The 17,585-nt window shown below is 39.9% G+C and overlaps 2 gene segments (V, D, J or C); both read right to left on the bottom strand.

The window, feature by feature from the left end:
* Positions 1-2,576: 2,576 nt before the first annotated feature.
* LOC121820058 (T cell receptor delta variable 1-like) lies at positions 2,577-3,217 on the bottom strand. The segment is given in 2 exon segments: positions 2,577-2,905; positions 3,114-3,217. Coding segments are annotated over 2 exon segments (363 nt in total).
* Positions 3,218-11,228: 8,011 nt separating this feature from the next.
* LOC132660096 (T cell receptor alpha variable 24-like) lies at positions 11,229-13,257 on the bottom strand. The segment is given in 2 exon segments: positions 11,229-12,994; positions 13,159-13,257. Coding segments are annotated over 2 exon segments (357 nt in total).
* Positions 13,258-17,585: the final 4,328 nt, after the last annotated feature.

The following is a 17,585-nucleotide window of genomic DNA, read 5'->3' on the forward strand; positions in this document are numbered from 1 at the left end:
CCAAAAATAAAAGAGAAATTCCCAAATCTAATAAACGTTATCATTGAAAATATCAAAGTCAATGTTATTCCCTATAGGATCACAAACAAGACAGGTAGACTATCACTACTTCTATTCACTGTCTTAATGGAGGGCATGAGATCAAACCAGGAAAGGAAATAAGATGTATTAAGTTTGAAAAGGAGAAGCAAAACTATTTTAATTTATAGATCATAAGTTTATACATGTAGAGAATACAAAGTACCTCTAAACAAACTGTAAGAACTAGAACATGTTAGTGAATTGATACAGTCACCAAACACAAAAATCAATTTTATTTCTAGATTCTAGCAAAAGCAATAGAAAGTGCAATTAAAATGTCATTTATCAAATGTTTGGGAACTAACAATATAAGGTATGCAAGTCTTCTTCTTGATTCCTCTTCAGTAACTCTAGAATAGTTTTGATTTGGGAGAAAAAAATCATAGATCATTTTAGGGAGATGAGAAGTGTCCTCACTTCTGAGGTCTGGGGTAACTAACATAAATCAGGGCCTGGTACTCAGTGGTGACCAGTCCTTGCCGCCTACAGACACTGATATCAGGAAAGACCATTTCCTAAGGCTGATCAATGAAATAGTGTTTTCAAAACCACAAACAAGAGGTTGGTACTGTCTATTTGGCTGTTGAATTGAATCTGTTCTCATATTGACAGGTATCTAGCTCTGTTCTGGCCATTTCAGAGCATAATTAATTCCCTGTATTCACACTTTTCTTAACCTAGTTAACCCTAGCTCTGGATTTGATGCTGAGTAGTTAGGTCAATTAAAGGTAAAAAAGTTATATGAAATAAAAGATAAAATTGTTATATCTATAGGAAGTAGCCTTGCTTCCCAGGTGGCTCTGTGGTAAAGAGTCTGCCTGCCAACCAGGTGGATTATTTTTATTTACACATCACACGTTTGTACATGTAGAAAATGCCCCTCAGTTGGGAAGATCCCCTAGAGATGGGAATGGCAATCCACTCCAGTATTCTTGCCTGGGAAGTTCCATTGATAGAGGAGCCTGGCAGGCTACAGTCCATGGGGTTGTGAAGAGTTGGACATGACTGAGTAACTTTCACTTTCACTTTTAAAGATGCCTATGCAGCTCCATGGGGAGAAAGTTGGTCTTTCTAGGATAATAGCTAGAATAATTGGCTATTTGTATTTTTTGGAAGTACCAGTGTTTTGTAACTTTCTGTGTATAAGTTCTGTACATGTTTTCTTAGATTTATGCCTAAGAATTTAGGGTATTTCTTGAGCCATTGTTAACAGCATTATATTATTAATTTAGATATCCACATGTTTATTGCTAGTATATAGAAATGCATTTGATTTTGTGTTTACCTTGCATATCCTGAGACCTTCTGAACCCACTTACTAGTTGTAGGAGTTTTGGAGGATATATTCTTTGAGATTTTCTACATAGATAGAAAATAGTGGTAATCTGACTGCCTTTCTGGCTTAAAGGTTGTTTATGTATTTACTTGCTTTACAGCACTGGCTACATCATCCAGCACTGTGCTGAAGGAGAGTGATTAAAGTGGATATTCTCCCTTTCTTCCCTTCCTTAGGGAAAAATATAGAGTCTTTTACCAGTAAACATACTAAGAGCTGTTGAGGAAACTCTCCATTATTCCTGTGTTTCTTAGAGTTTTCACCATGGTAGACTACTGGATTTGGGCAAATGCTTTTTCTACACATTGCTGCTGATGAACTAGCTCATCTTATTGGTGACTCACAACTCGTCCACTTCCCGTTAGATGTCCTCCTCATCTTCTTTGTCTTGGGCCAAGTGTGCGTGTAGCATGATGGCAAATGACAGCCGCTTCTCTTCAAGGTCACCCAGTATTGTGAGACTGAAGGAGGTGAGACAGACAAGTCTTTGTGGGTTCCAAGTGTCCTCACAGTTCAAGTACGACTTTATGTGTCACAGTTTGTCCATGCTTTCGTCCTCACCAAACTTTCCTTTGCAAATGTTACTCTAAGCTCACTTAAAGTGAATTCAGGCTCAACATCAGATATAAAAACAACAGCTTTGTACAGGCTTGTCCACCAGCTCTAGCCATTGCCTGAGATTTTGTCCTTATAACTTATCTCTTATTCCACATCACCCGTGGTTCTGCTTTTTTGATTGTGCCCTGACACAAAGTCTAAGAGGAAATGACTAACGACATGGTTTTGATGGTGACTCCACACAACTAAACCCAGGTTTGTGATGAAGTAAAACTGCCAGTTTAAAGTATTATGGGATAATCTAGACAACTTTACACATGTTCTGTATGGTTGACTTAGAAATAAACTTAAAAAAAAAAAAGAAAAGCAATTCAGTATATTATATGGAGAAAAAAATTCAAGAGGAGAATGTATTAGTAGAAAGTTACTCTGGACACCTGTTTCCAGTTACATAGAAGGAGCTTTTATCTAGAATTAAATCTTCTGATCCAGACCACAACTTAAACAACCACAGGACTATCATTTCTTGTCTGGGGTCTGTGTGCATTTCAGCTGGGATCCTACAGCAGGGGAGCTCTCTCTTATCAAGTTCTGGGTTTTTGTACAGCTTTTCCTATTACTTCAAGCACTGTGAGTCACAGAGAGCACAGAAGTACTTTGCAGAATCTTCCAGCTGTAAGGATGAAATGATGAGGCTGATGGATTTATCTGCTTTCTGGAAGTTTACAGAGTAGCGGCCATTCCTTGCATTGCTGTATTCTGAATACTGTTGAATAAGGTAAGTCATCTGTCCACTGGGAAGTTGCTTGTACCAAACAAGGTAGTAATAGCTCCAGCTTGTTTCATACTGACAATTCAGGGTGACTGATTGCCCCACTTGGCTGGATATATCTGGCTGGTTTTGAGTAACTTTCTGGGCCACACAAGATGCTGTGGGGAAAAAAATCAGAAAACAAAGATGAAGCAGTGAATAAAATAGTGTAGGAGTTATTTAGGACTCAAAGACAAAAAATTAAATCCTAAGATGCTTGCTTTTCTCCAATCCTCATTGCCTCCTCAAGTCCCTGTGAAGCTCCACGTGCCTGTGTGCAGGCCTTTCACCCTGAACACTCGCACCCACATTCGAAAGCATCCCTACCAGAGAAGGTGAAGGCCAGGAGCACCCAGAGCAGACTGGAGAGCCGCATGAGGCACAGATTTCCCTGCACAAATGTGTTCAGTTCTGCCTGAAGCTGAGAGTTCAGTGTCTTTGAGTGCCTGGCAGCATATAAACATACTACCCCCTACCTGTGTGACTCCCCAGAACAGGAAGTGGGGGTTGTCATGTTCATAGACCACGTGGTCTGTGCACACACGGGAAAAAGTCTGGCTTACCACAAACCTTTACTTTGTCTGCTTGTCTTTCCCTGGTCATTAAACTAGGCAGATCCTGAAACAAGGCATGGAAAAAGCATCAGTATTAAAATTTGAGCTGAGGGGAACTGAATATTAAGCAAGTTGACATACATCAACAATTATTCAGCAAAATGGTTTTTCCAGCTGATTTAAAATATAATTTACTATAGCCTATGAAATGTTCTGTTATCTAATAACTGGTCATTTATTTAGCCTATACTTACTTTTCTCCATCCAGAATCTAATGATTCTTTAAGAAAACTTGCAGATCTTAGGCTTCTTGGTGAACGGAAATTTTATTCAAAATAATTATTGTATCTCTTTGTCTTTGAGTTCTATGGCTCTATTTAGGTTTTTCAATAAATGAAATTCAGTTCAGTTCAGTTCCGTCGCTCATTCGTTTCAGACTCTTTGCGAACCCATGAATCGCAGCATGCCAGGCCTCCCGGTCCATCACCAACTCCTGGAGTTCACTCAGACTCAAGTCCATCGAGTCAGTGATGCCATCCAGCCATCTCATCCTCTGTCGTCCCCTTCTCCTCCTGCCCTCAATCCCTCCCAGCATCAGAGTCTTTTCCAATGAGTCAACTTTTCGCATGAGGTGGCCAAAGTGCTGGAGTTTCAGCTTTAGCATCATTCCTTCCAAAGAAATCCCAGGACTGATCTCCTTTAGAATGGACTGGTTGGATCTCCTTGCAGTCCAAGGGACTCTCAAGAGTCTTCTCCAACACCATAGTTCAAAAGCATCAATTCTTCAGCGCTCAGCCTTCTTCACAGCCCAACTCTCACATCCATACATGACCACAGGAAAAACCATAGCCTTGACTAGACGGACCTTAGTTGCAAAGTAACGTCTCTGCTTTTGAATATGCTATCTAGGTTGGCCGTAACTTTTCTTTCAAGAAGTAAGCATCTTTTAATTTCATGGCTGTAGGCTCTTGTTACCACCATTAAAATCATGACATAGAGTTGTTTCATCTCTCTAAAGAAACCCTCGTTTTATACCCTCCTGAGGCCTGCAATTCTTTACAATCCAGGTCACTACTGATCTCCTTTCATCTTTATATTTTGTCCTGTTGAGAATGTTGTAAAAGTAGAATCACACTACATATACAGTCATAAAATCCGATAAGAGTAATCATATACCATTTAGCCTCTGAGATTGATGTTTTTACTCAGCATAACATCATGAGACCCATCTGGACCACTGCATATATCAATAGTCTGTTCCTTTTAATCACTACAGACTGTCCCCAACTCATGATAATTCAATTTAGAATTTTTGACTTTACAGTAGTGAGAGAGTGATATGCTTTCAGTAGAAACCATACTTGGAATATTGAAATTTTATCTTTTCCTAGGCTAGCAACATGTAGTATTATGTTTCCTGGTGATTCTGGGCAGCAAGAATGAGCTGAGCTCCTGGCCAGCCTCAAAATCATGAGTGGAAACAACTAACACATTTACAGCCATTTCATACCCATATAACCATCCTGATTTTCACTTTCAGGACAGTATTTATGCATAGCATAAGATTTTCATTATTTTAGTATAAAATAGACTGTGAGATGATTTTCCCCCCACTGTAGGCTAATGCAAGTATTGGTCACATTTAATGGAAGCTAGGTTAAATATATTAGATGGATTTTCTTTTTTTTAATTTTAATTGATTTTTATTGGAGTAAAATGTTAGTTCCTGCAGTGCGGCAAAGTGAATGAGTTTTATATGTATATATTTATCTCTACACTTTTTTAGATTTCCTCTCCATATTAAATGAACTTTTGACTTCCTATTGTTTCAACTTAAAATGATTTGTTGCAAAATAACCCTCTTGAAGTTGAGAAAGATGTATAAATAATATTTCATTGTGTGAATGTACTACAGGATATTTATCTGTTCATTCAGTGAAGATCACTGGTTGATTTCCAGTATTAAGAATTCAGCAAGTGAATATTTAAGTGTATTTGAAATTCTTAGACTGTTTTCTAGAATGACTGGGCCATTCAATCACCAGCAATGCATGAGTGATCCAACTTCTCTGCATCCTTGCCAGAACTTGGTATTGTTGGTATTTTTAATTCTAGCCCTTATGATATATGTGAAGTGGTATCTCTTTGTGGATTTAATTTGGATTTCCCTAATATAAATTTAGGGGCATATTCTTTGTATTTCCTACATAGATAATCATGTTACCAGCACACAGTGGCAGTTTTACTTCTTCTTTCAGCTCCATAAGATCGTTACATCTACTTTCTTTATTGCATTTTCTCCAACATCTAGCACTGTACCGAAAGAGGGACAAGAATGGACACTCTGGCTTTTTTCTCTTTCTTAGAGAAAATTATAGTCTTTTACTAGTAAGAGTACCATTAGCTATTGAGGAAATTCCCCACTATTCTTGTGATTCTCAGAGTTTTCATCATAATTGACTACTGAATTTTTGCAAATCCTTTTTCTCTGACTAGATTAATATGATGATATGATTCTTCTTTTCTACCCTGCTAATGTGAATTCTATCCATTGATTTTCAATATTAAAGTGTTTTGCACCCTTGAAAGAAATTACATTTGTGCTTGGTATATTACTCATTTTACATATCAATGAATTTTACTTGCTAAAATAGTTTCAGAAATTTGTGTCTATCTTCTAGATAAAAGATATTTCCCTGTAGTTTTCAGTTCTTTATGGTCTTTGTCTGATTTTGGCATCAGGGTAATAGTAGCCTCATAAAATGAGTGAAGAATTATTTTCTTTCTATTGTCTGCAAGAAACTGTGTAATTCATGCTAATTCCTCTTCAATGTTTGACAGAATTCTTCAATGACACTGAATCTGGGGATTTTTTTTATTATTAAAATTCAATCCTCATAGACATCATGACTTCAGCTTTCTCTGGCCCCTGCTCTGAGGAGAGATGAGGAGAGACCACTGGAGCCCACAGTGAGGTTTGGGGACAGACAGCAGGTGCTTCCAGAGCACTGTGCCTCTGCACAGAAGTAGGTTCCTGCATCTGAGAGCTGGGCAGCAGCGAGGTGCAGGGAGCTGTGCTGTCTGGACTCTCCAAGCCAACCTGTCAGTCTCTGCTCCGTCTTCGCTTCTCCAGGCTTAGTTAATATCATCAAGAAGACAGGACTTCCCCCAGGCCTCTGCTTATACCACTGTAAGTTGTAAAATGTGCTTGAGGAATTGCAGTATGTGGTAAAGTTCTCCCCTTCTTGCAGAAGCAAGAATTCAGGAAAATGCTTTATCTGTTGTCCATTCATTTCTGTTCAGAAAAGCAATGAGAAGGAACAGAGAAAGTCTCATTAGATGTTTATTCTCTCAGCTGTAATGGTCTTTCATTCTTCTTGTGTATTTTCTCCTTCTTTCCACGTCTCCCTCCCCAACTCCCTCTGTCTCCCTCCCACATTTTAGTTGTTATGTTTTTCTCAACATCCTGCTTTCAGTCAGAAAATCCCACTCCTACAGTTGCCTGTTAGATAAGAGTCCTCTGTGCTGAATATTTTGGGAGGAATCAAACTCACCTGATATTTGTATCCATAAGATCAACACTGGTGCTAACAGTAGCATCTCCCTTTTCTTCCTCTTCAGAAAGAGTTGCTGAATCTGCCTGCTCCTAAAAGGGTTTCCCTTGTATCAGCTTCTTCCAGACCCATAGAAATGTAGTCTATACTGCCTTTTGGAAAGAAAATAGAAAGGAGTGACTACAATCTGAGACAGCAAGTCAGACTTACTACCTTATTACCCGCCCATCTTCCCCAGAGAGTGTCTGTGTTTGCAGATGCTGCCCCTCTGTGACTGGATCAAAAATTGCTGATCCAGTAATACCTGGTAAATAGTGGTTACTCAAACATTTGTTGAATGATAAATAAATGTGTATGTTTACTTGTGTGGGAATTCGAATGCAAATGTCCCAAAGAGTAATTTAATTAATTACTCTTTAATTTAATCTAAAAATGCCCTTCCATGAATGTAAACAATCAGGAGTTGCTTGTAGCTGTTTAGAAATGTCACCTTTGGAAAACTGTGTGAGCCCCAGTAGCCCTTGTTCTGCCATTACAAATTATCACAAATGTGATGGCTCCAAGAAGCAAGAATTGGTTCCCTACAATCTGGAGGGCAGAAGTCTGAAACAAGGTGTCAGCAGGAACAGACTCCTTCCAAATGAGGAGAGAATCTTTCCTTGCCTCTTCTGGCTTCTGGTGGCTCCAGGTCCTCCTTTGCTAGTGACTGTATACCTCCAGCCTCCTCCTCCATCGAGAAGACCTCACAAGGCCTTCTCACCTGTGTGTCTCATAAAAGGACACTTGTCAGTGGATTGAGGCCCCACCAAGACAATCCAGTATGATTGGATTTTGATACCCTTTTCTCAATTACATTTGTAAAGTTTCTGTGTTAAATAAGTTCACATTCACAGTTTCCGTGAATTAGGATGTGAATGTATATTTTGGGGCCCACCTTCTAAATCACTATAGGATCTTTAATGTCTTTGAACTGTTGCCATGCAGTTATATAAATGGTAGACATCTCAAAACTTCTTTAAAGTCAAAAGTAAATCTGAATCTGAATTACTTTATTTATAGAAACAAAAAGAGAAGCAGGTTTAGGATGTAATGGAAAAGGAAAATCCCATGAGTTAACAAAGCTCTTTGAAATGCACATCATTGGGATAACTTTTCCTTTTCAGGCATGTTGGATTTGAACTTCAAATGAAGACAAATCTAGGAACGCTATGTTGGTGAAGGCTCCACTCCTACCCTAAAAGAGCAATGGGTCTGGAGCAGCACTCGGGGATGCTTTAAAAGTTTCCTGGTCTTCATGCAGATCAGGAGCCCTGCCGCAGTTTACACAGAAGGATGTAAAACCAAGACAGAATAGTTACCCACTGGAGAAGGTTGCTCTTTCCCAGCTCACACCGTCATATTTGCCATAGCCCATCTCCGGGTCTTGTGCTGTGAGGAGATATTTGCTAAATGAAAAGAAGGGAACCTGACCATGCTTTGGTTTGTGGACTAAAAGGAATCTCTTCATGCCTCATAGGAAACAGTTTGAATGAATATAAATATAAGATGGCCCTCAGTAGCAAATATTCTTGTCAAACCATCTTAAGAGGGGACCAGATTCAAGAATATTTATAATTAAAAGTTAGCAATATTATCCTCTAAGATTTTGCGAAACCAATACAATATTGTAAAGTAATTTACCTCCAATTAAAATAAACAAATTTATATTTTTTTAAGAAAAGAAATAATGTTGCTTGAACTGGGCTGTAAAGGTTGACTACATATAAATATTTTAAACAAGTATTTGGGAAAAACCATTCTGACCAAAGAGGACAGTATCTGCAAAGGTTCACATTAAGGAAAGAGCTTAATACTAGCATAAATGGTTTTATTTTAAAGTGGCTGATGTACATCTAGAGTATGTGGCAGAAAAGGGTGAATGAGAAAACTAGAAGTAACTCAGGGAAAAATTGTACATTGCCTTGTAATTCTTAATATAACATTTGATCTTTACAATTTCTAATGGTTCTTCATTATCCAAAGATGAGCAGGAAGAAAACTAATTTTATATGTTATTGTTATTATTATTGTTGTTATTGTTGTTCAGTCCCTAAGTCATGTCCAATTCTTTGTGACCCCATGAACTGCAGCACGCCAGGCTCCTCTGTCTATGGGATTTCCCAGGCAAGAATACTGGAGTGGGTTGCCATTTCCTTCTCCTACATATATATATATATATATATATATATATATATATATATACTCTGCAGTCATGTAGAAGTCAGATTCAGAGAGCTGAGAATAAAGGCAGGAAGAGAGTGAAGAGGCCTTTGCAGTTATCCAAGTCAGAGGTGCTAAATGCTTGGATTAGGGGAGCTGCAGGGAGTATAGAGATGAGGAAGTGGATAGGGTGCTATTTGAGAAGAAAACTGACATGACCTTGATGATTATTAAGGTCTATGTGCTTCATTAGTGCTCTGGTGCCAGTTTGCCACAGGAATGTATTTATTCTATCAGCTCACGTGGAAGCTAGTGGCCAAAGTTACCTCCAGTGACCCTGCTCCCTGATATCTGGGACCTTGTGTAGCCCCCGCACACACTGAGGCCAGGCTCTCTGCATGACTTACTGTAGTAAACAGATGAGCAGAAGTTCACAGCATGCCAGTTCTGAGGTGAGAGGTGGCGACTCTTTGGCAGTTGGCACTTCTGTGGTTTTGGAAGCCCCGAGGCACAGTGTAAGATGCCCAGCTTCCTCAGGGCCACAGAGAGACCACATGCATGGGCCCTGGTCAGTCCTGAGAACGTCTGAAGGAGAGATGACCCCGGGCCTCTGAGATTTCAGCTGAGCCCCAGCTTCCAGTCAACCCCACTAATTAAGTGAATAAATTGAGGGATTCCAGTGCAGTTGAGCCCCCTTTCACTGCACTGAGCAGAGGTATCATGAGATAATTAAACAGTAAGTTTTGAGGTGGTTTATTGTGTAGCAAAACACAGTATCACTGAAGCCCATGAAGAGAATCTGTTGAAGACTTGTGAGATATTAGCAAGAATACAGTGTGTTTTCCCTCTCTCTGATTTCTGATTGTCTCTAAGAGCTGGGCCTGAAACATCTGTCTGTTTCACCAAACTTCATTTCACCTGTGGTCTGAGTGTTCCTGCCTTAGCAGAGAAGACTAGCTGGTGATGCTCAGGTGTGATAGGAGAAGGCAACGGCAACCCACTCCATCATTCTTGCCTGGAAAATCCCATGGACAGAGGAGCCTGGTGGGCTGCAGTCCATGGGGTTGCTAAGAGTCAGACATGACTGAGCAACTTCACTTTCACTTATCACTTTTATGCATTGAAGGAAATGGAAACCCACTCCAGTGTTCTTGCCTGAAGAATCCCAGGGATGGGAGAGCCTGGTGGTCTGCCATCTATGGGGTCGCACAGAGTTGGACACGACTGAAGCGACTTAGCAGCAGCAGCAGCTCAGGTGTGATGAGAGCCTTGGGCCCCACAGAACAGGAGCAGGTGGTTGGTTGCTCATGTTGGGGCCCTACAGTGAAAGAGAGATGTGAGCTTTCCTTGTTCAATTTGAATTTTAAATTTCATTCATTCTTCTCACTCCATGTGACTTTAAAAAATGAGGGACTATTTAAGAGGTCAGATTTGTATCTCTATAACTAACACAACAAACAATATTTTCAATTTCAAATCCATTTGAGAACCCAAAGAAACTGAAAAGTCTGGTACATGTTTGCTTGGTTACATATGACTTTCGTAAAGACACAGGTATTTTTTAAGGAATCTCATTTCCAGGTTTGCATTTTCCCCATGTTTATAAGAGTAGATTTTCCAAGTTATGTGCCGCTGCATCCAGGAATTGATTATGTGTGTGGAAAGTGCTTTATCTCCTTATCTCCTAAGGTGAGGAAGAACCCAGGGAATGTGGAATCACAGGTCAGTTTCAAGCAGCATTCTATACTGAAGTGCTGTACAAATGTAATCAATTTCTGTATGTTCTTTGGTATGAAAAATACATGAAACACTGTGTCGCAGCAACACACAGTATAGACAAATTTTGTCCCTGCTTTTTCTCTGTGTTTTTTTTTTGTTTGTTTGTTTGTTTCTGCTAATTCAGAGTTAGCTAAAACACAGGGTCTTCACTGATAGTATTAGAAATTTCTTCCATTGATCTTTAGGCCAATAATGTTGAAGATCCAGTTTGTGAAGTCGACCAGCAGCTCTTTTTTTGCATGTTGTTTAATTCCATTAACACTACTGTACAATGAACTACAGGTTCAGCTCATTCACTTCTGTGCTCTACCTTCCAGTTCTATGCACGTTCATATTGGAAAATGGATTCAACTATTTGCAATCTGATGGACAAATAGATTCATTACTGCCTTGTGAATGATCTTTGAAAAAGAAATCTTTCACATGAATGTCTCTTAAATAGTTTCGGTCTGAGGGATTTGTATGCAAACCAGTATTGTTTTTATAATATGTATTATCTTTCCTAAACATAATGACACTAATAAATCTTTTAAAATATGAATTTATGAAAGAGAGAGAGCACAATCGCACCATACTTCAGGAGGCTGGACAGAGGCTTGATATTAATTACTATTGTGTATGGTGGGGAGAAACCTGAAAGCATAAGCTATAAGATGAAGAGGCCCAGATGCAAAATAATCCGTGTTGACAAACCCCAGAAAGACCCCAGAATTAGCAGCCTGTGCCAGAGGAGCCTGGCGGGCCACCGTCCATAGCGTCGCGCAGAGTCAGACACACCTGAAGCGACTAAGCAGCAGCAAAGCACCAGTGCGGAATTAAGTGAGAGTGTTAGTCACTCAGTCGTGTCCAACTCTTTGTGACTCCGTGGACGATAGCCCACCAGGCGCCTCTGCCCATGGAATTATCCAGGCAAGAATACTGGAATGGGTAGCCATTCTCTCCTCCAGGGGATCTTCCTGACCCAGGGATTGAATACGGCTCTCCTAATTGTGGGCAGATTCTTTACGGTCTGAGCCATCAGAGAAGCCCAATATGGTATTAAACTGGCGGGTTATTTGGAAATCTGCAAAATGAACACAGGATCAGATAATTGATCAGCTTCATATACCTGGAAATTACTAATAAGAAACTCAGATCCTGGAGTTCAGTTACTTATTCATTATCATAGTTACAATATAAACTGGGGGAGAGACCAAGTTTAGTAGTGAATTTCCCCTATTAATGCTTCTTCCAGATATCACAGTGATTTTTAAAAATGCAAACAACCACACAGTAAAGAAATGACATACAGATATTCATGTAGCGGGAAGTTTGAACTAAAGCAAAACCAAAATCTCCGAGTTAAATGAGACAGAATTGACTTTTCTGGTATAAAACATGCAGACTTCCATGCCAGATGTGTGAGACAGCATATCCCCATATTACATTCATGCACATAAGGAAATACCATAAAGACTAGCTCTTAGGATATAGCAATAGTGAGGGGTAAATATTACCCAGGAATAACCATATTATTTTAGATAGGTTTGAAAACTATCTAGTTTACTTGGAATCACAGGAAAAGAGGAGCCTAGGAATTGGAACCAATGATATGGCCAATATACTGGTGGTAGTGGAGATCAGTGATGTTTAGAAAGAGTCGAGTTGGTTGAGGGAGCTACAGTGACTGGAATGCCTGTTTATCTATGTCTGCATTTCCCCCTGATTATTGAAAACACTGTCTTTCATTGAATTTCCCTTTTTCTCCCAACAATGACTCTTCCTCAACGCTGGTCCCAGAGCAGCAGCAGGCACGGGTTTGGGTATGGGCTGCAGGGGGCTTAGTGGCACTGTGTGGAGGCACAGAGGTAGGTGGCTGAGTCTTCAGGCTGGGATCCTCTGATGTACATGGAGCTGTAGCCCTCCTTAGTATTCAGAGTGACTCTCACTCGTCCTTGCTTCTTTTCATCCCCATTTACACTTATTACAAACAGGTTCTTGGGGCCCTTTGCAGGTTCCCATCTGTACCAGTGTAAAGCAGAGAAAGAGCTGGAAGGGAAACTGCAGGTGAAATTGGTGCTCTCTCCTTCCTGAACCCACAGCAAGGGAGGACGCTGCTCCACAGTCAAGAGGCTGCTCACTCCTGTTCAGAAAGACAAGGTCACACATAGAAACTGATTTCTCTACAGTGTTCATTACCTTCACACGTTCCCAAATATTAGAATCTTGAGGTGCCTGACTGCATCTCCTTCCTTCCCCATCACCACCCAGACCGTTGAGAATGTCTTCAGCAGCCCCAGGACTTACGGCCAAGGTGAAGCCACAGGATCAGCCATGAGGCTGGCAAAGGGTTCCTCTCCATTTATCCTGATCAAGTATCCTCAGCAGAGGAACGTTCTGCAGCCTAGATCTGTGAAACGTGCTGCTTCAGAAAATAGGTTTCTGTACCTGGTTGCCCAACCAATCAGAGACAAGACCACATACATGTGCTAGAAACACACCAACCATTTCTGCCCTAGAATCAGTTGCCTGTGGTTCAAAATGAGGGCTCAAACACTGCTTTCTTGAGACCAACTTCACAAACATTGAGATGAGCTCACTACACAAAGAGAACTGACAGCCTTTCAGAAGTGGGCTGCTTAATCAGGGACTGCTACTATTCAACTGGAGAGAGTGGGATGGTAATATGTGACATGAATCCTGCTTTGGTTAAGAATCTTTATATGTATTTTAAACAAAATTTTTAAAACTTTCAAATTCCCCAAATACAAATGTTCACCCACATAATGTGCTAAATTTTCTTTTGCTTCATGTACATTATTCTAATATGAAAGTCACACAATAGAGTTACTATTGTTCCTAATTTACAAATAACAAAAACTGTAGCTCAAAGAGTTTGGGTGATTAACTCAAGGTGAAATATCAGGGAAGTGGCATAGTAAGAATTAGAACACTTATCTATCTGGTATGGAGCATATCGTGTTTGGAATTTGTCATGCCCCTACACTGATAATATTCTGTAAATGTTTTAAATGTCAGAGGTTATATGTTTTAAAAATAATAGGAGTCTTTGCTGATTTTCTTTCTTTTTTAAAAAAGAATTTTCTTGATGTCAATCATTTTTAAAGGCTTTATTGAATTTGTTACAATATTGCTTCTGGGTTTTTTAATTTTTTGGAGGGGTGGGGACAAGGCATGTGGGATCTTAGCTCCCCGATCAAGAATCAAGCCAGCACAGCACCCACTGCATTGGATAAGCACTTTAAAGACAATAAGATACTGTATTAAGATAGAGAGTTACTCTTGGAATAAGGAAAGGCCTGTGCTCTAAGCAAGGTATGGAGGGAGGGCTCCACGCTGACACTTACTCTGCAACACCAGGCAAGGTATTGAACCTCTCTCATGTTCAATCTCCATTTCTGTGAATAGTCAGTATCCTTCTGCTGGGCACTGGGCTCACATTGGCATTCATCGTCGCATTCACTTCTCCTAACAACCCTGCATGGTAGATTCTATCAATATCCGCATTGCAGATATGAGGAAACTGAAGCATAAAAATAATTAAGTGATATTCCCAAGATCACTCAACTAATGAGTGGTAGCTCTAGAAACGTAATCCAAGTCTTCCATCTCAAGCACTGTTACATCGCCTCCCTAAAGTAGCCTGGACCCAACCTTGAAGGGTGAGGATAAGAAGTGAGTGAGAGCACACCTGAAAATCGCCTCGCACAGCACTGTCCCTAGCATAGGCACTCAGTCACAGGCAGTGCACAGAACGGTGAGGATTTGGGAGCCAGACTCTCAAATTGCAAAGGAGTCTATCCACAAGATAGAGCTTAATATTTTTTGAGGTATATTTGACAGTTTAAATGGTAGATTTCATGTATTTTCATAAGTTTCCATGGTCTATCATGTTCTTTCTGTTCAGGGAAAATCACTTCATTAGGGTGTTATATTGAGAGACTGAGATGTTGTTGTTGGAATGAATATACCCTGCAGTGTTTGCTATGATTGCTTAATTTTTTCCCCATTTTTGAGTCTTGCTCCCATTCTCAGAATGTTTCTATACTATATTACAAGAAAGGACAGAGCAGTAGAAACTATTTCACTTACCAGAAGAAGAAGGAAAAAAGAAAACTTTCGTGCAATTATTCTGAGCTTCCTCTCCAAGGTAGCCTATTACTTGCCAGCCAAAATCATCGCATGTAAGATGTTACAAGAAAACATGAAGATACTTTTTAGCCAAACCAATATATGTCATTCGAAGTGGATCATTTTCACATCTGGTAGGCAAAGATTAAAAACCAGCCAGTTGTCCCGAATCTTCTCGTCTCCTATGATTTCTGCATTGAGACGTTTACTGACTTTGGTTCAACAATGGCAGCCCCTGTTTTGACTAGTGTGTATGCGTACTTGCTCAGCCTCTGTCTTTGAAACCTCTGGACTGTAGCCACTCAGGCTCTTCAGTCCATGGGATTCTCCAGGCACATTAAAACAACTGACTAGGTTCGACTAGTTTAATCCATGATTACTAGAGGGCAGCAAGGTGCCCGGTGTCAGCCTCACAAAATATTTAGCAGGCCACCAGGTGGCAGTGTTTTCGTTTTCGTTCTTGCTACGCAGTCGCTGGAGCCTGATTCTCTGGGAATGCAAATAGTAACATTAAGATAAAGCATTCACAAAGGCGTGACATTTGAGTTTTCAGAGGTGCACCATGTAAATGTTTTGAGGGATAGCATCACAGCAGAGAGGGCAAAGGCAACGGGCTCAGGTCTTGATATACAAGATGTTTGGAGTGTTTAAGGAGTAATATCTCCTCTTTTCCTGTAGCCTCTTGTTTTTCCAGGCACACTACAGCTAACAAACTTGCTAACGCATTTAGCACTTAACTGGACAGTGGACGATTTCCTCATCTACTGATCCTGGGGCAGTTTGTACCTAGGTTTACCATCTTCTTTCCTAGTTGCCTTTAGTTTCCAGTTTAAACTAGTATAATGTCACCATCACTGAGACATCCAGCCGCCTTGTCTTAGATCCAAGTGCCTCTCCATACCCAAACTTTCTCTTAAGGAGCCCTCTAAGATGGTACACTCTGGAAGACAATAAAAGTTTGGGACACTTTTCACAGTTAGAAAAGTTATGTCTCACTTCTCAAAGATTAAAAGATATGGAACAATAAAACCTGTTTCATAGGGTTTTAACACTCATATTAGATAATGGATTGTAAATTCATCCCATGCCTTACTATATTATAGTAAGCTCAATAAATATCAACTTTATTTATTCTACTAAAGAATACCTTTCCTTCAAAGTCCACTTCTGTGACCTACTTTCCAATCTCATCCCCAGCCCCCCACCCCCCACCCCCCACCACTTCCATATAGTGTTATTCCTGAATAAGGAGCTTGTTTTATATGAAGTTAAGTACAACAGTGAGTGGAGATTTTTGCTATGAGCAAAGAGATTATAGAATAGGTAATACATGAGGTAGTTATAAATACCAGTTACAACCATGTGGCCATTTGCAGTAACAAAAAATATAATAGTTATGAAATTACTTTCATTTTATATGAATAGATTTATGTATGCATTAACCATTTTTAACTTCCATCTCCAGTTTTCCTGCCTGTAGTAGCATAAAATGTGCTACTACAAGTTAATTTGTATCTCCTTGTATCTCAGTAGTCAAGTTAAAGAATTCAATGGATCCTCTGATTCAGCTATCAGAGGAAAGAGCATCACCCCTAAATGGATAAATGAACTTGGTATTCTCTTTGAGGGAGAGAGATTGCTTTGGTTGATTGAAGAAATAATTGTATCATATTAACAGGAAGCATAATTTTCCTGTTGTCCTTATTAGAAAGTTGTGTTGTTCAAGGAGGTACCGATGAATACCTAGTTAACAAGGAGGGAAGTTAACTAGTTAAAGTATTATGGTACCTTGGTACTATTTCAGCTTAACTATCTGGAAATCTGTTTCCTCGAATTTGCTTCCATTTTTTTGTTCTGGTGTAGGCTTGGCCATGAAAGAGATTTGTGTGAATTTTGGAAGGTACTTGTGATGAAGTAGCCATATTTTTATGTTCTGTGGGTTGGTGCAGAGCTCCAGGGGCTATGGCAATACATACTGTTGCTGCTGCTCTGATAGTTCAACTTATTACTGACTCACAACTCCTCTACCTCCCATCAGATCTCTTACTCATGTTCTCTTTGTAGTAGACCAAGTATGCCTGTCGCATGATGGCAAATGACATCCACTTCTCCTGAAGTTCACCCAGCACTGTAAGACTGAAGGAGGTAAGAGACAGACAAGTTTCAGTGTGCCTTGTGGGTTCCCTTGTCCTCATACACTTCCATACATGTCACAGTTTCTCCATGCTTATGTCCACATCCAACTCTCCTTCACAAATGTTACTCTAGTTGACTTAGAGTGAATTAGACTCAACACCAAATACAACTACAACAGTTTTTATGGACTCTTCCACCAGCTCTAGCTACTGCCTGTGTTCTAACCCTTATAACTTATCTCTTACTCTACGTCACTAGTGGTTCCCCTTCTCTGATTGTGCCCCGACACAAAATCTGAGAGGAAAGGACCAAGGAAATGATTTTCATGACGATTTCAGCTTCTAGACCCAGATTTGTGATGTGAGGATCTTTAGGTGAAACTGCCATTTTATATTCTTAGGGGGAAAGTTTTCCAACTTAAACAACTTTACACATGCTCTGGATGG

This window comes from Ovis aries, chromosome 7 (genome assembly GCF_016772045.2).
Source record: "Ovis aries strain OAR_USU_Benz2616 breed Rambouillet chromosome 7, ARS-UI_Ramb_v3.0, whole genome shotgun sequence".
NCBI lineage: Eukaryota > Metazoa > Chordata > Mammalia > Artiodactyla > Bovidae > Ovis > Ovis aries.